The following is a 25298-nucleotide window of genomic DNA, read 5'->3' as shown; positions in this document are numbered from 1 at the left end:
TGTACTGCCTCTTTTCTTTACCATTAAACCTTTCCTTAGAATGCTTTCTCAGCTGCAGAACACACAAAAAATTGTTCTACTTGTGTGTCTGCATGCGTGTGAATATTCAAAGCTATCAAGAATAGGTTCCTTAGGGGAGAAATCTCATAAATCCTTTCTCCTTACACCAGTGTACAGGAGTTGACGGGGGCTCGACCTGCTGCGGGACGGCGGGGGGGGGCACACCGACTCACTACCTGCTGGCGCTTGAGTGCTTTGTCTGGCTGTCGGGTCTCACCCGGCAGCCTTTGCAGTCCTGAAAGATACAGGAAGCCCGACCCCGGCTCAGGGCACCAGCGTTGGGTCAGGGCTCAGACCCTTAGTCAGGGTTGAGCAACAGTAAACAAAGTATTTAAGCCCAGGCCCTAGGTCAGGGTGGGCCAACAAACGCTGAGGCAGAGCTCAAGCCCTCAGGTAGGGCTGAGCCACAGGAATAGGTTTGAGCCTCGACAGGCCTGGGAGAGGGGGAGACTGCCACCCACAGGTTGGGTGGCAGGGGGGACGTAGGCCCACCCACTCCACTGCATCCCAGGCCGGGGCCCTAGCAGCGGCAGAAGACCCACTGCTTTGTCAGTGGGGATCCTGGCCGCAACACACTGACATCGGCTCTGGCAGTGCTGCAGCCAGACTGGGGTCGGCTGCCCCCGGGCTACTTCCAGACTCCCCCTCTGGGCCTACCTGGTTACTGGTGTTGGCCTCAGGGGGATCCTGGACCATGGGTTCATCTGGCCAGGGATCGTTTGGCAAGTCTGGGAGCTCCTCCGGATAGGAGGCGCCAGGCAGGCCCGGCGGCTCCTCTGGGTAGCGGGCGCTGGGCAGGCCCGGCGGCTCCTGGCGGTCACTCCAGTCCGCAGAGGTTTCCCAGCCCTGAGCTAGGCTGGAGACGTCTGGTCTCTCTGGCTGCTGGGGCCAGACTGAGTTCTGAGGGCCCAGCTTTATACTTCCGGGTCGCCGCCTGACCCTCTGAGGGGCGGGCTCAGAACTCCCTAGCTCCGCCCACTCCTGCTTCCAGATGGGCTCTTCCCCTTCCGGGGTGGCGGGGAGCCACACCGCCTCACTACAATCACCAATAATAATTTAGGGCTTTTTTCATCAGTAGATCTCAAAATGCTTTACTGACCACATAGGAGGTCCAGTATCACTATCTCCCTTTTTGGAGATGGGGAAACTGAGACACCAAGAGGTGAAGTGACTTGCTTAAGGTCTCCCAGCAGCCCAATGCTAGATCTAGGAGTAAAACTCAGATCTCCTGAGTCCCCATCCAGTGGTCTGTCCACTAGGCTACACTGCCTCCCCTAAGGACAACACTGAAGTATTTGTCCTGATGCTAATCCTGCGAACAGTCATACATGTGTGTAACTTTGTTTACATGACTATTCCAGGGATTACTCACATGAGGAAAGTTATGCACTGTACAAGATTGGGGACCGATCTCATAGCGCTGGACCTCCTGCTAGACCAGGTTTTGCCCCTGCTTAGGCAGCTCATTCCTTGGGGTAATTCTGTGTGAGCTCTCTTAAGGAATCCAGTGAAGCAGTTTCCAGCAGGGTTAGCTCTTTTATTTTAAGCCTTCTTAACAAAACAAATCAAAACCTTCCAGACTCTTCCCTCAAAGTCTGTGCAGGCCGAGTAGTTCCTTCCCCAAGTCTGTTCTTCATACCAGTAATTTCAGTAACCCAAAACTTCCTGGCTCTTAACTCAGAGCTTCAGCAATAACTCTCCCTTCTGTCCATTTGGTTTCTGGGGCAATTCCTCTCTGTAGTAGCTCCAATAGAAGTCCTTTGGGAGCATGGCCCCTGGTCCCTCAGCTTTCTGGAAGGTGTTGCAGTCCCCACTTTAGTTCCTGCTGCCCTCTTTTATAAGAATGGGACAAAGTGGGAATTTTTGTAATATTTTCATGAATGCTGTTTGTGCCTCAGTTTCCTTCATATTTCACAAGGCCGGGAGAAGGACTGTTTGCTCTCAGGGCAGGCTAAAAGACATACATATGAATGTGGTCTAGCTGACTGAGCTTGAACAGGTCACTGAAAAAAGACTGGCTGAGACCGACCTCATATCAGTGGAGAGTTCAAGAAGACAATGGCAAATCCAATCACCAGGACTTTGATAATAGCAACCCACTACCCAGAGGGAGATGGATTTCCCCATCTCTCAGCAGGAAAGCTGAGCAAAATCCCTCAGCTTGAGAACCAAGGACTGGAGAAGTGTGAGGTGGAAGAATAAGAGATTGCTGCAAGAAAAGTTGGGGCTCTCACAAAGGAGTTCAGACTGAGAGACAGAAAGAGCTTGGACAATGGGGTTCACTACAGCTTGGCTGGACTCTGGGCTAACCAGAATGGACAATGCTTTAAACTTCAGTTCTCGATGCTAACCTAAGGACTTCCTAGACTATGTTCCAGTTGACTAATAAACCCTTCTGTTTTGAGAATGCTGTGTGAGTGTCAGTACAAGTGCATTAATCCCTGAAGAGTGTGAAAATCTCTACCAGGAGTCTATCCCAGCTGAATTCACTGAACAGAGCTCACAGTGTGAACAGGAGTGTTGAAGTCCCAGACGCACAGTCTAAGGAGGTGATGAGGCTGCATGGCCTACCCTGTGCAAAAAGAGAGAGACCCCTTTCTGGCACACTGAAGAGGTTCCTCCTAGAGACTGTTCTAAAGCTGGAGGTATAGCACCAAGTATTTTCTGGAACAGGTTCAGAGTTCCTTTGGACAATCTGCCTCTAAGGAAGATCCGATTCCATTACTGGTGAGACCAGGTCAGGATTTAGAGAGAACCTGTGTGGCAACACTAAGCACCAGTGGCTATAACACTACCCTGGAGGTTGAGGGTACACAGCAAAAACAGTCCTGCAACAGCAGGTCTCAGAGCCTGAGTCTATAGATTTGGGCTTGCAGAACTCATGGTATGGCGCTAAAAATAGCTATATAGTCATGCAGAATCTTGAAGCTGGGGGAGGGGAATGTTTCAGAGCCCAATCACCAGCCTGAGCCAGAACATCTACACAGTCATTTTCAGCTGTAGACATGGCAGGCTTTTTTTTTTTTAACCATGTAGACATGCCCTTAGGGCACTTAAGAGTCATAGAACTTAAGGTCAGAAGGGACCACTAGATCATCTAGTCTGACCTCCTGTATATTGAAGGCCATCAACACCAGCTAGCACTCATGCACTAAACCCAACAATGGAACTGAGACCCACAGGAGACTGGACTATTATGTGCCACAGGCAGAGAATAGAAGGGACTGAGGTGCACCACTAGGTCCCATTCTGTGTTCAGCCACACAGAAAATGAGACAGACTAAATATCAGGTACATCCAGCTCAAATGCTACCAGAAAAAATAAGGGAATACCTACAATCAGCTATATTTGCTGAGAAGAAGGGGAAAGAAGAGGAAAAGGCTTTTAAATGGAAGGAATCAGACTTGCTCAACTGTGAATTATGGGTGATCTGCTGCTGTTAATGAAGGCTCTGCTTTAGCTCAGGTAGTAGGGTCGTGTTTTTTATAGTAGGAGGTTCTATCCCTGTTGCCATTGTGATGTCCTACATGGCCACATTGAGCAGCCTAGCAACAATCATGGAGCCCTCGGCAGCCAGAGATTCATTACAATAGTTTGCACTTCTCTAGCATCTTCCATTTAAGGATCTCAACATACTTCACAAAAATGGATTAATTTAGATTCACAGCATCCCTGTGAGGTAGGTAAGTACCATCTTCCTTTTAAAGATAGGGAAACTGAGTTATAGCCAGACCACCCAGTGGCCCTCACAGTGAGGGCAAGGCAGAACTAGGAAGATAACTTGAGAGTCCTGGGTCCCAGTCTCATGTTCCGGCCTCAAGATCATTTTATAACCCTCACAAAGACAAAAAAGAAAATAGTGAACAAAAGCCATTTTCCCTACCTCAGCATATTCCTTTGAAGTAGCCAGGTAGCTGCAACCTGCACAGGACATTTTCACATATTTGCAGATATTAAAATCAGAAGGAACTATTATGGAACCATAGAATTTCACCCAGTAATTCTTGTATCAAGCCAATAATTGCTGGTTGAACTAGAGCTTATCTTTTAGGGTACATCTACACAGCAGCTGGAAGCATGCTTCCCAACTTGGACAGACAGACTTGCACTAGCTCTGGTCAAGTAATGGAGCTAAAAATAGCTGTGTAGTTGGGGTGTAGCACTGGAAGCAGCTCGGGCAACCTGCCCAAGAACGTACCCATGGGGGTTCGGCAGGTTTGTGCTGAGGTGATTCATTCATTCAAGCCACCACCAGTGCTACCCCTGGCTACACTGCTATATTTAGCATGGTAGCTCAAGCAGAGCTAGTGTGTGTTTGTCTCCCACAGTGCAGCCATACTCATAGCCAGTTTTGGTTTAAAGACTTCAAGTGACAGAGTATCCAACACATCCTTTGGTAAATTGCTTCAATGGTTAGTTATCCTCACTGTTAAAAAAGTGCACCTTTTTTCAGTCTGAATTTGTCTACTTTCAAATTCCAGCCATTGAATCTTATGTCTTTTTGTACCTGATTAAAAAACATTCTATCAGAAATCTCCTCATATAGGTACTTGCAGACTATTGTCAAACTTCTCTTAACTTTCTCCTTTTTAAGTGAAAGAAATTGAGTTTGAAAAGTTTTTCATTGTAAGGTAGATTTTTCCAGACCTCACATCATTCTTGTACTTTTCTGAATTCTTTCCAGTTTTCCAATATCCTTATTTGAAGTGTAGACACCAGGACTAGACACAGTATGCCAATGATGGTCTCATTAATGCCATATGCAGAGGTAATGCTACCCCTCTACTTCTGATGTACATTTCCTTATTTATACATCCAATAATCACACTGGGATCTCATGTTTAATTGATTATCTCCCATGACCCTAAGTCATTTTCAGAGTCACTGCTTTCCCGGATATAGACTACCATACTTAATCTTTTTAATTATTAATTTTTAATCATTAGCCATTTTAAATAGACATCATCAACTTTCAAAATCACATTTCCATCTGACAACTTTGGAGCTAATCTTGTTACAAGTAGCTCTAAGATTAATGTAACTGAAAGAAATTAACAAGAGCGATCGAGAATATATTTCTCTTTTTTCCAGTCGGTTTTTGTTTTTTTGTAGTTAACAGCACATTGTGTGTAGTCAGTGTCGCTGTTTTGTTAATGGTACACGGCTTTTCCCAGGACTTGGAAGAGAATGCTTACCACTAATAGCACCAGCAGAGTTGAAAATGAAGTGGCATTAGGCAGAAAGAGAAGGTGGAGGAGGGACTTGAGGGGTAGAGACACTGAAGCATGTTTGAGTGGTGTTCTCTGGCCCATTCAAAAGATCCTTCTATATATCACAAGGGGAGAAGAACAATACTTAGCATTTTTTTAAAAAAGGAATTAAAAATAAATAGAAACCTTAAAAATCTATTTTCTGGTGATTTACCTTTTAGACAGTAAGTTGACAGTGTCCCTTTAAGAGTGGTAAACTGCTGCAAAAAAATCTGGAAGTAGAACTGGGAGAAATTTTTGGGGGGCAAATAATTTCTGCGCTGAAAAATGCAGTTTGGGTTGACCTGAAACTATTCACAAATGAGACATGATTTCGCCAAATAGATTCAGTCCCCAAAATCTTTGGGGGACTTAGGTGCCATTCACAGAAGGCAGAGGTTGCTTTCTTTGAGTTTTAGCCCAGTGGTTAGGGAGCTTACATGGGACACAGGGGCTCCAGGTTCAGTTCCCTGCTCTGCTTAAATAGAGAAGGACATTGGAGAGGGTTCAGAGAAGAACCACAAGAATGATTAGAAAACATGTCTTAGAGTGATAGACTCAAGTAGCTCAGTCTATTTAGTTTAATGAAGAGAAGATTAAGGCATGACATGATTACAGTCTACATAAGTACATACAAAGGGAATAAATATTTGATAATGGGCTCTTCTTCTAGCAGAGAAAGGTATAACATGATCCAATGGCTGGAAGTTGAAGCTAGACAAATCAGACTGGAAATAAGGCATAACTTTTTAACAGTGAGAGCAATTTATTGGGACAATTTATTAAGGGTCATGGTGGATTCTCCATCACTGACTGCTTTTAAATCAGGATCTGCTCTAGAAGTTATTTTGGGGAAATTCTATAGCCTGTGTTATACAGGAGGTCAGACTAGAGGATTACAATGGTTACTTCCAACCTCAGAATCTATGAATCTGTGGGGGGGAAGAGGGCGCGGAGAAGTAAGCTTCTAGCCCTCAGGGTTGCAGAGAAAAGCTTGAGATGCTGAAAACTAAACCCTCAGAAAGCAAATAAAAAACCTACAGGTTTTTTTTTTTTAAATCTCGTGATTTTTTGGGAGTGGGGGCTGACTCATAATTTTTTGAATGCTTGGGGATGGTAATGCTGCAATAAAGAAACAAAATAAACAGAAGACAAGACCATAACATGGGTGTAGACAACTAGGACTGACAGAGGGGCGGGGACGGAGATGGGGGGATATAGCTGTCTTCCGAGCAATGTAGGGATTGCATTTATAAATAAAGGAAAAACAGTATTTGGAACAGAAACTCATTTACCTCACTTCATTAGAAGTGGACAAATTTAGTCATGGTATACAACTACTCATTAAATTGATATTCAGCGGTTTAACTCCAATTTAACTCTACCCCTCCCATATTAAATAAATGGATAAAAAAAATGAAGTTGGCTCTGCCCCGGCACAAAAACAGAAGAAAGGCAATAGAAAACAAAATAAGAAAGTGCAATTGTGGCAGCCCCAGGACTCCCACAATTCCCTAACTATGATGCAGACACTGAAAAGACATTGCGAATATCCCTGGGAGAGAGATCCAGCATTGTGAAAACTGCCCGATTGTGTCAGATTTTAAAGAGGATGCCAGCAAATGAGGTATGCTGCAGAGCTGCAGCCATAAGGAATGTTTGCCTGAGTCTGGGAAAACAACAGAACCAGAGTATTGAACTTTCCTCTTTCTCACTACACGTTTTGTTCCAGCCCTTTTTACATATCACCCTCCAATCAGCTCCCATTTTATTTCTTTTTGGGAAAGGAACGGTCACTGTAAGAGAAGGTGCACCCTTCTAAATTAAACTCCAGGTCATGGAACTCTTTTCTTCCCTGACCCCAGTCTTCATAGCAATTATATGTGTTTTGATTGGGATAATCCTGAAAAGCAACAGGAAAAGCAGCAAGAAAGGGAAGAGTGAGACTAAAAATAAGTCTGAATCTCGCCCATGGGTGGATGACGACCTCAGAGACAGCACTGACCTTCACGTAGAGGAAGAAGGTAAGGAAAACAGAACTCTACTTAGCATTTTTGTGTCTAATTTTCATCTGTTGGTATGATGAAAGGGAGATATGATCCCATAGAGTTAGTCTGTGCACACAGCTTTGCAGCTACAATGCACTGTAGTACTTTCAATAGTACAGAGATCACAAATTCTACCTCTGGCAGAACAAGTCAGACCATCCCAAAGTAGGAAGTAGTGGGCAACATGATTAGCGTAAATAAAGTAATTGATTGCGGGTCAGATTGCCTGCTCCTGTAGAAAAAAAAATTGTGGGGTGGGGGGCTAAAGAAGAGGAAATTGCCTCTCATTATGTTAGGAATGTAGGACTGGGATCTGCTTGGAAGTACGCTGAGGGTCAGATTTTTCAAGAAATAGGTAGGCAGAGAATTTGAACCCAAAAATGTGGCATTGATTTTGTACTGGGAACTGCTAGCCAAGGCCTCCATACTTATTTGGCGTCCCTGGCCTATGCTAGTAGATCCTGATGCAGAATTGGTACATAAGTGTGTATGTGCACAAAATGTACAATTCCTCCTTTTTACTCTTTGAATATACTTTCTAAGTTCTCTGTTTCTTCTTAAACTAATGTTGCAGATTTCCCCCCCTGTAATTTGTAGAGCTCTTCTAAAAACTCTCATTTAATGTAAACAACTGTTTCAGCCACTGTGGTTTTAAAGTTTTATATTTAGGTTTTTATCTCATAATGATACATGCTCTCCCAGAGCACGTCTCTAACTCTTCAAACTTCAACCAGTTTTCTGCTCCTCTGTCTGTTGCTAATAAACATTATCTATCTATTTCACAAGCCTTTTCAAGTTTCATTTACTAGTATGTATATCCAAAATCTCAATAATGGAACCTCATTAAGTTGTTGACACTAAATTATCTATAACTTTTTACAATAGTCACTTCATCTACCATACCCTCCTTACACAATGTAAAAACTAATGCCCTACAAAATTAACAAAGTCCTCTCCCTTTATCACGTTATGCTTGAATTTTCTAATTAAACTGTGGCAAATTAAAATCCCTATGGCTAATTAAAGTGATGATCTGTGAATTCTCAGTGTGGCACTTTGACTATGAATGTCTCCATCAGTTTAAAACATACATTTTCTAAACAAGGAAAAAAGATTTAAGTTCTTCAAAAGGGACCTTAGTGCCAAAGGGTCATATTTAAAATGTTTTACATTTTTTCTTTTACACTTTTATATGCTTCTTTTTTCTTTTTTTTAAATGCCAGTCACTTAAAATGGGCCAACTTAAAATTTTGTTCAAAATATTCACAGTCAAATTAAATTTAACTTTTATATGCAAACAGATATTTTTTTCCTGTTAGAAAAAGAGATTTTTAGACAATCTTCCTCCATTTACTGTAACTATAACACAAGAAACATCCCCCCGGTACAGTAGGATTTTTTCACTTTTGAACAACAAGCAATAATCCCTCCTCCATGTGCTGTGAGGCTTAAAGTCCAACGTCTCTGCAAAGCAAGCACCTCTTTTTATCTCTAGAGAAGTTAAAAGAGCAAAGCTGCAACATGGTCTGAGCAAATTCTGCTCTGCTTCACAAAGGATATCCCAAAGACTTATGTACAACTGAGATCAGAATATGGCCCTCCCTGTAGTGATTTATTGAGCTAGTAATGCCTTAATTAAAGGCCAGATCATACTCCCTTTGAAATCTGTAGTAAAAATTTCATTGACTTCAGTGGGTGCAGGAACAGAGTCCGTGGTTATTAACAGAGTTTCCATTATAAACTATATTTTATTTAAATAGCTTCACTCACTTTCTTAGGGTCATTTCTACCTGAAATGTCTCATGTTTGACCCGTAGTTAGAGGAGAAGTTGTTCTGTGGAAAGTTTCAGTTGAATGGAACCATGTAGTTTTAAGATGTCAACACTAGAAATTGTCCTGCTATAACTATACTGGTATAGTTAAAGCAGTACAAACTCCCTAGCGTGGATGCAATTGTATCAGTATAAAAGTGCCTTATATCTGTATAGCTGCTTTCACACTAGTGCCCTGCCTACATTGCAAATGCTTTGCTGGTATAGCTATGCTGATATAGCAATACTGGCAGAGCCCCCTCATGTAGATGCAGCTTATGCTGACAGGAGTTCTGTCAGCATAATAACACCACCTCCTGAAATGACGCTAGCTAAGCTGACAGAAGCTTTCTTTCATCGACATAGCTGCAACTACACTGGGGGCTGTGCTGGTTACCTGTGTTGGCTATGGGGTGTGGGTTATTTCAGACTTCTGACCAACATAGCTATGCCAACAAAATCATAGTGTAGACCTGGCCTACAACTATTTATTGTAAAAATAAATCCCACCTCTAACCAAAATTGTTATGCTGGTAAAACTTCCAAGCAGAGACCAGGTCTAAGATAAGGGACTTGGAAAATTAAAGTCTTTCAGTTTTGAAAAAAATTAATTCTGCTTCTTGTACAACCATATTTGAGAAGCAGCTTGGTGTAAAAGTGCACTGAGAAAACAGACCAGCAATTCTCTACCAGTGTAGCAATGAAGGAGGCTGTAGTACAAACAGGACTCAAGTGTTACCTTCCCCACTGCCCAGGGTGGGCCCTGTCTGTCATTGTACTGGTTGTGAATTACAGGTCTTAATTTTCCTAGTGAGGTAGAACACAGCGTATTTTATTTTATGATTTTTTTAAACCGGCTGGAATATTTTTGATTTATCTGCTACAAACCCTCAACTCTCCGAGAGAGATGTCTGGTGTTTTCTGTGGCACGGACCCCTGTTCACTAGCAACTGGCTTGAGATCTCCTATCCAGTTCACACCGACCAAAAGCCAGCAGATGGGAGTGAATTTTGGTGCAAATACCAACTTAGGTATAGAAAGACAATAAGATGTTACAATTTTGCAGCCAGAGGGCATCTCGAATCACTATCCCCACTTTGTGTGAAAAAATATGATTACAATAACTCTGTTTTCCTAATTACAATTATTGCTTGTTTATTGTCTAAGAGATTAAACTAAATCAAATTAAGGCCATTTTAATTCTGAACAAGAGAGTGCACACGGAGGTTTAATGCAGTTTAACTAATCCACTTTAAAAATCACGTTAGTTAATTCGGATAAACTTTCCTGAGCATCCTTGTGTAGACAAGCCATAAGTTTCATTTTTCTTCCTTGTTCTTGGAAGAAGCTACCCAACCCCACTGAGGCTGCTTTACTGTGTTATGAGCAAGAGACCACACTTGTTGAAAAAGGAAGAAGGGAAAATAGTATTGTGCTAGTTTGATGGACAAGTGACAGCTGCTATCTAGTACACAGCAAGGCAGAAGAAGGAGACTGTCTTCTTCTGTGAACCAAGAAGTAAAATAGATGTGGGGCCATACAGTTCAATACAGTCCAAGCTTGGTCTATACTGGACCATGACTCTCACTTTTTTAACCAACTGGGGGTAAGTTGTCTGGACATAAAGCAAACCACACGTAGGTAATGATTTTATTGAATCAGCACGCCATAAGAATCAAATGACATTCTTTATATCCATTAGGCTAGCACTAACACTTGCTTAACCAGCCAGCCAGTCAGCGAGCCTAAAAATGGTGCAATGCTCTGAAAATGACATACCTTTGAGCAGTAACACACTAGGTACAGTTAGTTTTACTGCTTGGCTGGACTCACCAGAGCTGCTTAATGGAATTAAATTGCAGAGCGTGAAAAGGTTAGATGCTACAGAGCTTTTTTTTGTTGTTCTTTCTCCGGCTTAAGAGGAGAATATTGCTTGGAGCTGTCCGAATACCAATCATTTGCTAAGTGGAAGGCATACAGTACATTCCTTTAGTGTCACGAATGTCAGCACAGCAGATCTGTTTGCTCTTCTATTTCTATCCCCCTAGAAATTTCCTCATTTATGTGGCCCGGCATGTGAGATTTTCTTCTTCTGTAGATCTACAATGGCTATTTGCATCCGTCACAGCCATGTTCCAAGGCACTGTACTGTTACCAAAATAGGACTATAAGCACTTCAGTATTGTTGAAAGCTATGGTAAACATGTTTCTTTAATCTTGCCATGAACAGTGAAAGAGACTGAGCACCTCTTATACCAATAAACGGTGAATTTCATAACTGCAGTACATAGTAACAAAAGCCCAGATTTTTTAAGGTATTTAGACATTGCTGCACAGAGTGTTTCAACTCCTAACTGATTTAGGAGACTAAATCTCATTTTCAAAAGGGATTTAGACACTTTTGAGCCTAAATCCAATTGCCAATCAATGAGATTTAGGCTCCCAAGTGTCTAAATCCTTTTTGAAAATGAGATTTAGCCTCCTAAATCAGTTAGGTGTTACAACTACTAAATACCTTTAAAAATCTGGGCCAAAATGCTTTGCCTCCAACTCCTTGAGATTTATACAGTTATTCCATTCAGATCTAGACTGTTGCTGAGAAAAGTTCAGTCAGACTAGTGAGTCCACCATTAACTGTTAAAAGTCCAGGATCTTAATATACAGATCACGTCTGAAATGTCTTCATAATCTTTGTACGCAGTGTTGTTGTGGGTGTGTTGGTCCCAGGATATTAGAGAGACAAGATGGAGGAGGTAATATCTTCTTCAGGCCTGAAGAAGAGCTTTGTGTAAACTCGAACATTTGTCTCTCTGACCAACAAAAGTTGGTCTAATAAAAGATATTACCTTGCCCACCTTGTCTCTTCATAATCTTTCCCAGTTAATTGTTGCCATATTCCACTGAATTCCACAAGTTGGGAAGAAATGCAAGTCTCTTTCTGGAGCAGATGTTAAGATCAGTGGAGATTTGTGATAATGGAAAGTAAGCAAGTGAAATTGATTTGTAAAGATGCACATAAAGCCAATTTACAGTAACAGACAAGGATCATTCAAAACAAGGTGAGCTGTTCTTACCCTGGTTGCCCTAAGAATCATCCACTGAGATAATTAGCACTGGCAAGGGTGTGCTACAGTTATATAGAAGGTCCTATTTTAGTGAAGCCTGAGCCTGGCAATATACTCTCATTAAATGCACTTACCATTTCTTCTAAAAGTGTAATGCATGTATACAGTGTAATTTATAAGACCTCTAAAAAGGAATCTCTCCACCTCTCAAATGCTGCGTCTGCTCCCATGAGGATGGTAGTGTTCAGAGGTTGTCTCTTCATGTCAGTACATCGCCTCTTAATATTATGATATTAGCTGTTGTGAATTATACAGTAATAAACTTCAGCATATGAAGAATACAAAATGTTCACATTAATTCCACATCATTTGACACACCTCTTTTATTAATGGCTGTGTTTGTGCCTTGTAATATCTTACACATTAGAGTAGTTATCCCATTTTTTTTACTGGTTTTGCAATAGGTTTACAAAGAGTGCTGACAAAGCAGGGCATTCTGTTCATTGATCTGCTTAGGAGCCAAGGTCAGACCAGTGGGTCTCCTCCAACAATTGGCCTATTTGAAAGTGCAGTACATTTCATGGATGAGGTTTCTTTAATTCTGAATGCCAACTAACCCTCACTGTAAGGAGGTAACTAATGAGAGAGAATGGGGCCTACCATTTTCTAGAGCCCTCTTCATTTGGATATGTCAGGGTATTCTCTCCAAACACCTTTCATTTTACAAAAACTCACTACTGCCAAATTGATAGGAATGATGTCAATGTCTCTATGTTGCTTTAGATGTAGTATTAGGAATCAATACAGTCTGTCTTGTTACTTCCACAAATCCACCAGTCTGACACACAGAGTTTGAAACCAAATATCAATTGTGAGCCAAATTCTGTCTTCAGATATGTGCACAACTCCCATTGACTTCATTAGGAGTTGTGTGTAGCACATGTAAATGAGGGCAGAATTTGGCCCTTTTAGTTTTGGGAATGTGTCTGATCAGGATAACTGATTTCTTTTACAGAAGTACCAGGGGTATGCTAAAGATGCGAATGTGCAGTTGATCAGATATGGAGACAGCAAAGGACACTGGTCAGTTAGAAGCAGCGGTGTGCTGAAATCTGATTCACAGTGGCGTCCTTAACTGCTGTCATTTTATGTCTCTGTGGACTGATTACATATTGTTTTTATGAAGTGCTTTGGGTCGGGGTTACCAGAAGATGGTTCCACAATGGTGTCATGTAAACCCAATTTCTTGTGTGCCAGGTCCAAGGAGGAAAGGGAGCCCTCAGCCCTGCCCATCTCTTCTCTCCTCTCCTCTCCTTCCGCCTCTCCCCCCACCCTCCCCCACCATCTCCCAAGTTTCACAGCCCAGTGTGTGGTGCTCCTGCTGCTACTTTGGTGGTGACATCAGCCCAACTTTACAATGTTTGTATTAGTTAGTATTTTGGCATGCTGCCAACATATTCCTGAGGAATGAAAAGTGAGAGAAAGAAAATCACCATTTTTTAACAGTTTGTAACTCAGCAAAAGCTGAAGGGAATTTCATGGGACAAAGAAGAGTCAAGACATGCTCCAAACACTGGAGATGTGAGAGCTTTTGAAGCAAAAGTCATCAGGATCCTTTAAAATGGAAAGTGTTAGGCCACCTAAATATCGGGGTTGCTCTCAGCTCCCCTATAACACAGTTTGCATAAGATGCATAATAGCTACCTTGGAAGGATATGCATTCTCCTTGACATACAGGTTTTCTTTTTCATGTTGGAGATCAGTAATGTTCCAGCAAAAATGTTAGTCTATTACTTCTTACTCTTGTCCCTGTGCCAGCTCCTTGCAAACAGTGTATGCACATGGTAAACAAAAATGAAAGGTTACAAGGGACAAATACTGCAATGATTTCTTTTTATGTAGAATGAAATCCATATGGTCTAAAGTCCAGAATCTTTTTGGATTCTAAGTATGAAATTGGATAGGCTGCAATGCCTCCCACCTGCTAAGCCATCCTTGGAAACATTTTTAAACCTGTTTATAGAATGAGCAAATACATTGTATGGGGTCCCCCCCAAAAAAGCATAGATTAAAATTGAGAGATAATTTTTGTTTGAACCTGTTCAAGACCATACAGCTATCCTCTTGGGACTGTGTAATATCCCCTTTATTTTGGAATAATAGCCAAATGACAATCAATAAGATCATAGAAGAAAATATTCCAATTTTTTCAACTCTCTATCTTGGCAGATGATGTATTATTGAATGTCCATTATGAAAAGGCTAAATGGGTTTCACTAAATTTAATAGTTGAAAAAAAATAAAACAAGTTTTATCCTAAGAACTCATATGCTTGAGGAATGTCGAAGGGGAGGAATGGATCTCCAAGCCAACAAAAATCTCATCTTATGGGGGGGGGGGGAAAAAGGCAAGATTTCAGTGAAACGTAAGAATAGTTTTTAGGTTTTAAGAACGGGAAAGAGGTAGAGGCCGGCAATACATGAACTGATGTACTCAGTCATGCACACAGAAAAACATTATAAGAAAATTACCACTGTGTCTTCTTTTCTGTGTTTTTGTTCAGCTTAGAAAAAACATCATTTGTTAAAAATTCCAATTTTTTTTTTAAAGTCACACTTTCTACTTTCTGGATCCATTAGGGATGAGACTAAAAGGCCTGGTCTACACTAGACGTTTATGTCGAAGTTAGCGCCGTTACATCGAATTAACCCTGCACCCGTCCACACCGCGAAGGTATTTAGTTCGACATAGAGGTCTCTTTAATTCGACTTCTGTACTCCTCCCCGACGAGGGGAGTAGCGCTAAATTCGACATGGCCATGTCGAATTAGGCTAGGTGTGGATGGAAATCGACGCTAATAGCTCCAGGAGCTATCCCACAGTGCACCACTCTGTTGACGCTCTGGACAGCAGTAAGAGCTCGGATGTTCTGAACTGCCACACAGGAAAAGCCCCGGGAAAATTTGAATTGGAATTCCTTTTCCTGTCTGGCCAGTTTGAATCTCATTTCCTGTCTGGACATCGTGGCGAGCTCAGCAGCACTGGCAACGATGCAGAGCTCTCCAGCACTGATGGCAGTGCAATCTCAGAATAGAAAGAGGGCCCCAGCATGGACTGATCGGGAAGTCTTGGATCTCATCGCTGTGTGGGGCGATGAGTCCGTGCTTTCCGAGCTGCGATCCAAAAGACGGAATGCAAAGATCTATGAGAAGATCTCTAAAGACATGGCAGAGAGAGGATACAGCCGGGATGTAACGCAGTGCCGCGTGAAAATCAAGGAGCTGAGGCAAGGCTACCAGAAGACCAAAGAGGCAAACGGACGCTCCGGATCCCATCCCCAGACATCCCGTTTCTACGAGGCACTGCATTCCATCCTCGGTGCGGCCGCCACCACTACCCCACCACTGACTGTGGACTCTGAGGATGGGATAGTGTCCACGGCCGGATCCTCGGACATGTTAGCGGACGGGGAAGATGAGGAAGGAGATGAGGAGGACGAGGCAGTCGACAGCGCTCACAACGCTGATTTCCCCGACAGCCAGGATCTCTTCATCACCCTTACAGAGATCCCCTACCAACCCTCCCCAGCCGTTACCCCGGACACAGAATCTGGTGAAGGATCATCCAGTAAGTGTTGTAAACATCTAAACATTTATTTGTAACAGAACATGATTATTAACAATTTAAAAAATGGGTTTCTCATGATTAGTTTGATTAACTTAACGGTTCAGTCATGGGCAGTGCAACTATTTGAAAAAAATCTAGCAATGTCCGGTTTTGCATGATTGTCCTGCCCAAGCCGCTCTACTGTTTAGTCCCTGCTACTGCAGCTACAGTAAGATGCGGTCTATATGTCCGGGGATGGAGCAGAAATCCTCCGGGGACATCTCAAGGAAGCTCTCCTGCAGGTAATTTGAAATCCGCTGCATTAGGTTCTTGGGGAGAGCGGCCTTATTGGGTCCTCCGTTGTAGGACACGTTGCCGCGCCACGAGACTAGCAAGTACTCCGGAATCATTGCTTGGCACAGCATGGCGGCATACGGCCCTGGTCTTTGAAGGCTTTCCCGGAGCATTCTCTGTCTGTCGCTCTCAGAGATCCTCATGAGGGTGATGTCGCTCATGACGACCTGCTTTGAATGAGGTAGGGGAATGTTAGTGTTGGGACTGCTTTACCGTTCCTTTACAGAACTGTAACCGCTGGTTTGCAGCCACGCGGTGGAGGCGGGAGAGGGTCAGCCGAAAGGGATCGTTCCCGGGGACAGCCGCGAGGGTGTGGGACAGGAGCAGACTTCCTGCTTGCCGGATTGCTGGCAGCAGGGACCGACATTGATTTCAATGTGAAATGAGGCCATTGCTAATATTAAAGTTTTAAGCTGCCACGAATCTACGGCTTACCATGTCTGCGTGCAAGAGCAATTCCGTTGTCCTGACAGGGTTCTCGAAAGTGCTCTGCAAAACCCCAGACACTGAATGCGAAGGCCGAGAATTCGACCTTGTGCTGAGTGCGCATGTGATAGGTGCTGTGCATGGTCCTGTTCACAGAGAAAGACTATGTTCTTTGTTCACAAGTACATTTAGCTTTCTGAGGAATTCACTCCCTTTTTCCCATTCCCACAGCCCCATCTGCGACTGTCTCACAACCTAGCCTGTCATCACACTCCCAGAGGCTAGGGAGGATTAGGCATAAGAAGAAGAGGACACGGGAGGACATGTTCTCAGAGCTTATAGCCTGCTCCCGAGCCCAGGCAGCACAGCAGACCCAGTGGCGGGAAAACTTGACCCGAATGCACCAAGCAAACATGGATCGGGAGGAGAGGTGGCGTCAGGAAGACCAGCAGGCGACTCAAACCCTGCTTGGACTACTGAGGGAGCAAACGGACACGCTCCGGCGCCTTGTGGATGTTCTGCAGGAACGGAGGCAGGAGGACAGAGCCCCGCTGCAGTCCATCTCTAACCGCCCTCCCCCGCCACCAAGTCCCATACTCCCTTCACCCAAAGTGCACAGAAGGAGAGGCGGCAGAGTCCCTGCTAACTCTCACTCTACCCCTGCAGAGAGCTCGAGCAGCAGAAGGCTCTCATTCCCCAAAGTTTGACAAGTACTTTCCTTCCCGCCTGACACAAGCCCCCGTCCAAGTTTCACTTCCCAGTCCCATGTGTAGTTGATAATAAAAAATATGTTTCTGTTAACTACTGTTTCCATCATGTTCTTTTGGAGGAGGGGGGGAAAGGGGGTTGGTAATTGGACAGGACAGTCACCTTTGGCAGGGTACATAGTCGGGGGCAGGCACAGCAGCAAGGCACATACATAGTGCAGTGATGCAGTGACTACTTACCCTGGTTAGTCTGGGAGGTTCTTTTCATGTTATGTGGTGGGGGGTGGGTTGCTCTGTGACTTTGTGGCAGGGGAGGGCAGTTAGAGATCTTAAGCGGCGGTCCTTAGGCAGGATCACAGAGCCACACAGCAGGGGATCTGTAACCGTCCCCCCCCTGCCACAAAGTCACATAGACCCCCCATACACACAGTCCCTATCAGGAGGGGTGACAGGCTCCGTTGAAAGAACCATCCCACCGCAGCGGAGCCTGTCAGTCCTTGAGTTTAGAAGCTGCATTCGCGCGACTACACTACACCCGCTCCGCACCACAGTCTGCGTCCCAGTTTTTAAAAATTCCCGCGAAAACAGTATTAAAGAAAACGGTGTGCTTTAACAAAGTTGAACTATTTTTATTTTGAAACGTGTGTTGGAAGTGGGGTGAAGGCTTCTCTGTACACAAAATTAGAAAGTCACAGGTTACCCTGCTCACTCAGGAACTTTGCTTTCAAAGCCTCCCGGATGCACAGCGCTTCCCGCTGGTCTCTTCTAATCGCCCGGCTGTCTGGCTGTGAGTAATCAGCAGCCAGGCTAATTTCCTCAACCTCCCACCCCGCCATAAAGGTCTCCCCCTTGCTCTCACAGAGATTGTGGAGCACACAGCAAGCTGCTATAACAATGGGGATATTGGTTTCGCTGAGATCACAGCGAGTCAGCAAGCTTCTCCATCTCCCCTTGAGACGTCCAAAAGCACACTCCACCACCATTCTGCACTTGCTCAGCCGGTAGTTGAAGAGTTCTTTTTCAGTGTCCAGGGCACCTGTATAGGGCTTCATGAGCCAGGGCATTAGCGGGTAGGCTGGGTCCCCGAGGATGACTATAGGCATCTCCACATCCCCAACAGTTATTTTGTGGTCCGGGAAGTAAATACCTTGCTGCAGCCGTCTAAACAGACCAGAGTTCCTGAAAACACGAGCGTCATGAACCTTGCCCGGCCATCCCACGTAGATGTTGGTAAAACGTCCCCTGTGGTCCACCAGTGCTTGCAGCACCATGGAAAAGTAGCCCTTTCTGTTAATGTACTGGCTGGCCTGGTGGTCCGGTGCCAGGATAGGGATGTGAGTTCCATCTATGGCCCCACCGCAGTTTGGGAATCCCATCGCTGCGAAGCCATCTATGATCGCCTCCAAGTTTCCCAGGGTCACTACCTTTGGCAGCAGTACATCAACGATTGCCTTGGCTACTTGCATCACAACAACCCCCACGGTAGATTTGCCCACCCCAAACTGGCTCGCGACTGACCGGTAGCAGTCAGGCGTTGCAAGCTTCCAGAGGGCTATGGCCACTCGCTTCTGGACAGTCAGGGCTGGTCGCATCCGGGTGTCATTGCGCTTCAGGGCAGGGGACAGCAACTCACAAAGTTCAAGGAAAGTTCCCTTCCGCATGCGGAAGTTTCGCAGCCACTGTGATTCATCCCAGACCTGCAGCACTATGCGGTCCCACCACTCAGTGCTTGTTTCCCGTGCCCAGAATCGCCGTTCCACGGCATCAACATGACCCATTGCCACCGTGATGTCCTCGGCGCTGGGTCCCCTGCTTTCTGAGAGGTCTGTGCTACTCTCAGACTTCAGGCCATCACCGCGTTGACGTAGCCTCCTCGCCTGACTTTTCTGCATCTGCCTCAGGGCAACCTGTATGATAAGCTGCGAGGCGTTGAGAGCGGCCACAACTGCAGCGATGGTTGCAGCGGGCTCCATGCTCACAGTGCTGTGGCGTCCGCGCTGTCAATGACTTGAAAAGTGCGCGAAATGATTTCCCGCCGGCGCTTTCAGGGAGGGAGGGAGGGCGGGAGTGAGTGATGGATGGATGACGACAGTTACCCAAAAGCACCCTCGACACATTTTTTTACCCAGAAGGCATTGGTGGCTCGACCCAGAATTCCAATGGGCAGCGGGGACTGCGGGAACTGTGGGATAGCTGCCCACAGTGCACCGCTTCCAATGTCGACGCTTTCCCCGTTAGTGTGGACTCACAAAGTCGAATTACTGTCCTTAGTGTGGACACACACGTTCGACTTTGCAATATCGATTCCAAATATTCGATTTAAGTAAAATCGAACTACTCTCGTAGTGTAGACAAGGCCCAAGTTAGTGGAATTGTTATTAACACTCTTTAAGCACAGTTTGCTTGGCTGATTTGGGACAGGCCCAGGCTAAAATTGATATGATTAGTTCCCATCAGTCAAACAAACTGGACCTGATCCTCCTCTCACCTACAAGTGCAAATTAGGAATAAATTCACTGAAGAAGTCAATAAAGTTATGTCTGTGTAAACAGATGTGAGTAGAGAGTCAGGCCAGCTGTGTGTTAATGCATGTTAGCAGGAAGCATTTTAAAGTAATGTTTTATCTCCAGTTTAATATGGGTTTGTCACAAGTGTAGATGCCTCTCTTTCCCCTCTCCCAATGATGTCACACAGACAAAGCATTGTGAAACCATAGACCTTAACCACAAAGTCACATTTGAACTGAGCTCTGCATTATAGCACCTTTAGTATGTGACTGACCATGGAGAGAGGCTGGCATTCAGCCCCAAAAGGAAATTTCACGTGTTTGTAATGAGCCCTTTCTTGACTTTGTTAATTTGAATGACCTTTTAGGGGTATGCTTTGGGGAAAAAACATGTGGCACTCACATTTTATTTTTGTTCATTTAGCTGAATCTTAGCTGTAATGTAGCATCTCTTTCACAGCAAGGTCTTATTCTTTAACCCAGTTTTCTGGATGCATTGACTGAAGCACAACAGGTCATGACTTGATGATGGGTCACACAAGGAGTCAATGGCTATAGCATGATTAGAATGCTCCTGGTCATTTGTTTTAAACAGCCTCTTTATTCAGTGGATTTTACAACTAGTGCTGGAGATTAATGCTGTCTGTCATCTGGCAGTTATGAATTCTGGTTCTCCAGTGAGGTACAGGTACAAATTTAGGTTAAAACATATTATGGTGATTATTGTGAAATATATTTATGGCTTCCTCCAGCAAGAAGAAAATCCTTACCACAGCATGCATGCATTCTGCTCCTTCTTTACAGATGCTGATGGCGACTGGCAGGGATTAGATGAAAACATTGCACATGTCTCCTTCTCTGCTGAGCGTTACTCTGAGGGTGAAATGATTAAAAGGTCAAAGGAATTTTATGAGCTTCTAAATAAGAGACGGTCGGTCAGATTTATAAGCGATGAGCCAGTCCCCAGGGAGGTCATTAATAATGTCATCAAAGCAGCAGGTATGGTACTGAATGAATGAATTTCCTGAGAGTGACAGAAGCACTGGTCTCCTGCTCCTCAAATGCATAAGATAAGGGTGATATGGAAAAACATAGGGAATTAAAACTTAGAAGATGCCAACCATGCTCCTACTTTTAAATGCAGGCCTATTGAATCAGCACTGAATGAGTATTCAGAAACACTTGAACAGCCACTGAGTCAGTGGATACTGACCCCTGCAATGTGACTACCATGGTAACCTTTGGAATCCCGACCAAGGTCACGTGACTGGGATTGGGAAATACATTTTAGTTCTTTGTCAGAACTCCTGTGTGTCAGTCTCTTACTGCAGGGCCAGACTCAACTCCGCTGTAATCCCATTGACTTCAGTCAGGGATGAATTTGACCCCCATTATTTATCTTGTCCTAGAATTTGGCTGCTGTTAGTAAAGCCTAAAATTGTAAAAAGGATTAGAGTAGGTTTCAGCAGCCTCTAGCAGGATTACTAATACAGAGATCCCAGCCACTATTTGAAGAGGATTGTTTTCGTGTTTAAAAATCTGTGAGCTGTTTTGTTACTGTACTTGGATGTAAGAAGATGGCGATGTATTTCAATTAGTGGTAATCATTAAAAAACTGAACATGTTCTAGCACATGCAACAAAATGAACAAGCCTGCAGCACAGATGAAGTGCTCTGAAAGCTTTGAGGAGTGGAGAAAGGGGAAAAAACAAACACCATCAGTTCTTGTCCGACTCTCAGGAGAAACAAAGTAATTGATAAGCCTCATTTAATTTAAGAGTGAGAGTGGTATCTTTAAATAGTTTGTTCATGGTGCATCTCAAACTTAAGCAGGGCTTTGGTTAGCAAATGGTCGTTTGTTTCTAAGACCTACAAACAGTTAAAAGTGTTTAAAAGAGGGGCGGGGGAGCACAGTCCATTCAGTCAATATGAAGAGCTGATCAGGCTCTTTTATACCCACTTTACTTCTTTTAGGCATTTAAGTTTTGCAAAATGTGTGTATTCTATTGCTTTGATTTTATTCCTTTTCAACCAGTTAAATACTCTTTCCACTGTATTTGCACATGGCAATTAGGACTGAGTGAACAAGTTCAGATTTCATACACACCTACATGCACCAGATGCCTTTGGGTCTGTCAAATCAAACCTGTATGCTCTTTGGCAGATGTTTGCATCACAATATTCCTATTCTGTGTGTAAATTGGAAACTCGTTCCTTTTGGCTGCTAAGATGGTTTGCCTGAAGGCCATCAGCTTCTGCCCTGAAGCCAAAGCCTTTGGTTTTAATTGGCTATATATTCAGGCTGGTTGATGCTTTACTTTGATTTTAATATATTGCATTAGTATTACTGTATGGCACTTAGATGCCTGGTGACAGGCATCTTACATGTATGAAATTAAAAAAATCTAAATTCTCTCTTCTCAATTAAAGACAGTAATTGTAACAGACATTCAATAGGAACTAACCAGTGGATTTAATACATCTGACATTGATCAGAACTGTGATGGCGTAGTCTCCTCTTAAAGGCAGCATTGCCTAGTGGTCAGTCTATCCCACCACCTGGCGTGGCTCTTCAAGAGTTAAAAGGTCCAGTTATAGATACAAGGAACTCGGCAATACTGAGAGAAAAGAAGTGGTCCTGGGAGTACGAATGCTTTAGAGTGAAACCTTGTTTTTTAGGGATCTGGGCCGGGAGCCTGGCAGAGAGGGTGGTGCAAAGCTTCCCTCTCTCCTAGCCAATGGAGGATGAGCTGGGAAAAGGTGACCAGTATAAATGCTGCCTCCTTCCTCATAGCAGTACAGGTGCCTGCAGATACTGAAGGGAATAAGAAGGCTCCTCAGTTAGTAGGGAACAGACACCAGCAGCAGAAGACTGCCAAACCCTCTGAGCCTGAGGATTAAGTGGGGTCAGCTAAGGTATAACAACTGCTTGAATTACCCAGCTCCTATGGAGAAAAATAAAGATTGAGAAAAACAACAAGGAGTCTGGTGGCACCTTAAAGACTAACAGATTTATTTGGGCATAAGCTTTCATGAGTAAAAACCTCACTTCTTCGGATTGAGAGTAACCCTGGGAACAGAATTTTGGGGGCAGGCTTCAGAGGAACTTTGGAAACCAGAAGCACCTTTTGAGACTATTTGGAACTTTTTGTTATGGATCCTTTTGTAGGAGGTTTTGTAATAAACAAGCCCAGGGCGGATATAATTTAAGACAAGCATCAGGAGTGCCTGAAGTGGACTTATTGGCTTCCTGAGGATGCAGAGTGAGGCAGTACTACACTGATGCTGCAGGGGGCACTACAGCACAGGCATGCCCTACAACAGGAACTTTAGACTTTTCTCCATGAAGAGAATGAGTTGAGACCATCAACACCAACGAGAATGAATGCATTATTTCCCCTTTGGTCAGCTTGCTTTCTTGTTGCTCTGTAATTCAGTCCTGTATCACCCAGAAGGATGATCTGACTCTTCATTTTTTTCCCCTAGCATTTTGTTGGTTGATTTTTAATGTTTGCATTTATTTGCATAAAGGAACTTCTCCAAGTGGAGCACACACTGAGCCTTGGACCTTTGTGGTAGTGCAGGATCCTGAACTAAAACATAGGATTCGGGAGATCATCGAAGAGGAGGAGGAAATAAACTACAAGAAAAGAATGGGAGACCGATGGGTTAATGACCTGAAGAGACTGAGGTACAAAAATCAAGGCAAATAACGGGCCAAGATTTTTCAAAAGTGACTAGGGAGTTTTAAGTGCCTTACTTGAGACATCTTGAAAGAACCTGAGATTTTTATAAAAGGATGAGCACCCACCTTGTGAAAACTGGCCTATTAAGTGTCTCAAGATGAACACCTGAATATTGAGGCACCCAAAATCGTTAGTCAGTTTTAAAAATCTTGGGCAAGGTAAATAAATAAATCTAACTTGTAAGTGAGAAAGACAAAGGAAAAGACTTGTTAGGGGATTTTATTCACACTAGCACCGCTTGTTTTTTCTTCAAGGAAAAACAGAATTATTCAGCTCAGATTAAAATCCTATTTTTTTAGACTTTTTGAGCATCCTGGGGGTTATAATGGATCACAAATTGAATAGGAGCTAATAATGTGATGCAGTTGCAAAAAAGGCTGATACAATTCTGGGATGTACTAATAGGAGTGTTGTATGTCAGACACAGGAGATAATTGTCCCACTCTTCTTGGCACTGGGGAGGCCTCAGCTGGAGTACTGTGTCCAATTGTGGGCACCATACCTTAAGAAAGATGTGGTCACTTTGGAGAGAGTCCAGAAGACAGCAACAAAAATGATAAAATGAGGAAAGGTTTTTTAAAAAGCATGTTTAGTTTAGAGGAAAAGAAGACTGAGGAGGCACCTGATAAGTCTTCAGATCATAGAATCCTAGACTTTAAGGTCAGAAGGGACCATTATGGTCAACTAGTCTGACCTCCTGCACAATGCAGGCCACAGAATCTCACCCAGCTACGCCTGTATCAAATCTGTGTCTGAGCCATTGAAGTCCTCAGTACGTTAGGGGCTGTTATAAAGTGGGTGGGGATCAATTGTTCTTCATGTACACTTATTTATTTATTACAATGGTAATTATTATGCTGGTGCAAGACCAAACTACATGTGTACTATGTACATAATTAAAATATATCTCTTTCCATAATTAGATGAGATATCACACATGAAAATAGGAGGAAGTAGCTCTTTTATATAGGCTATCATTTCATAAATTTCTATAACAACATATCTGGAACCAGTGACTGAAGCCCAAAAGGGATGACCTACATAAGGATAGGTCAATGATCTATAGATGGATATGTACTACATAAAATAGCTTTAAAACTTATCCAAAGTTCCCAATTCAGTGGCCCTCCAGTAAGCACCACTGACTACAGTGGGAGCTATAGGAACCCCAAAATTCTGAAAATCATGCCACTGTCTTAGTTCCCGATGCCTGAGAGTGAGTGCTCATGAGATCTGTCCTCAGGTAGGAGGGGATATATCTGCACCATATTCTCATGCAACTGTACACTACAGAGCTGGCAAGTAAAATCTTTCTCTCATCCATCCATAGACTGAGTGTGCTGGGACCCAGGGTTCTCATTCAGGCCTGTTTCTAGGAAAACATCCAACAAACTTCATTTAAATGTTGTTTAAGATCAATAACTAAGCAGTAGCTTTAAAAAAGCCTGTTATAGCTGTTGTACATCAGTACCAATCTTTTATAGCCAACACATATATTATATATAATCGTTAAAACAATGAGACAGCACAATAAATGTCTTCTAAAATCACTCTTTTGCAGAACAAACTGGATAAAAGAATACCTGGATACAGCTCCCTATCTGATCCTCATTTTTAAGCAGGTGTATGGGATGCTTCCAAATGGCCAAAAGAAGACCCATTACTACAATGAGATCAGTGTTTCTATTGCCTGTGGTATTCTCCTTGCTGCACTGCAGGT

The 25298-nt window shown here is 43.5% G+C and overlaps 1 protein-coding gene across 1 annotated transcript in view; it reads left to right on the top strand.

Annotated features, from left to right (window-relative positions):
• The first annotated feature begins 6985 nt into the window (after positions 1-6985).
• Positions 6986-25298, top strand: part of IYD (iodotyrosine deiodinase) — a 29312-nt gene continuing 10999 nt past the window's right edge. The window contains exons 1-4 of the mRNA XM_034765429.1: positions 6986-7334; positions 20637-20831; positions 23364-23523; positions 25140-25296. Of these exons, the coding sequence (XP_034621320.1) occupies positions 7148-7334; positions 20637-20831; positions 23364-23523; positions 25140-25296 (699 nt within the window). The 5' untranslated portion in view covers positions 6986-7147. The remainder of the gene's footprint in view (positions 7335-20636; positions 20832-23363; positions 23524-25139; positions 25297-25298) is intronic.

Source organism: Trachemys scripta, chromosome 3 (assembly GCF_013100865.1).
Source record: "Trachemys scripta elegans isolate TJP31775 chromosome 3, CAS_Tse_1.0, whole genome shotgun sequence".
Taxonomy (NCBI): domain Eukaryota; kingdom Metazoa; phylum Chordata; order Testudines; family Emydidae; genus Trachemys; species Trachemys scripta.
The sequence above is the reverse complement of the archived record's forward strand: the minus strand, read 5'-3'. Positions and strand labels throughout refer to the sequence as shown.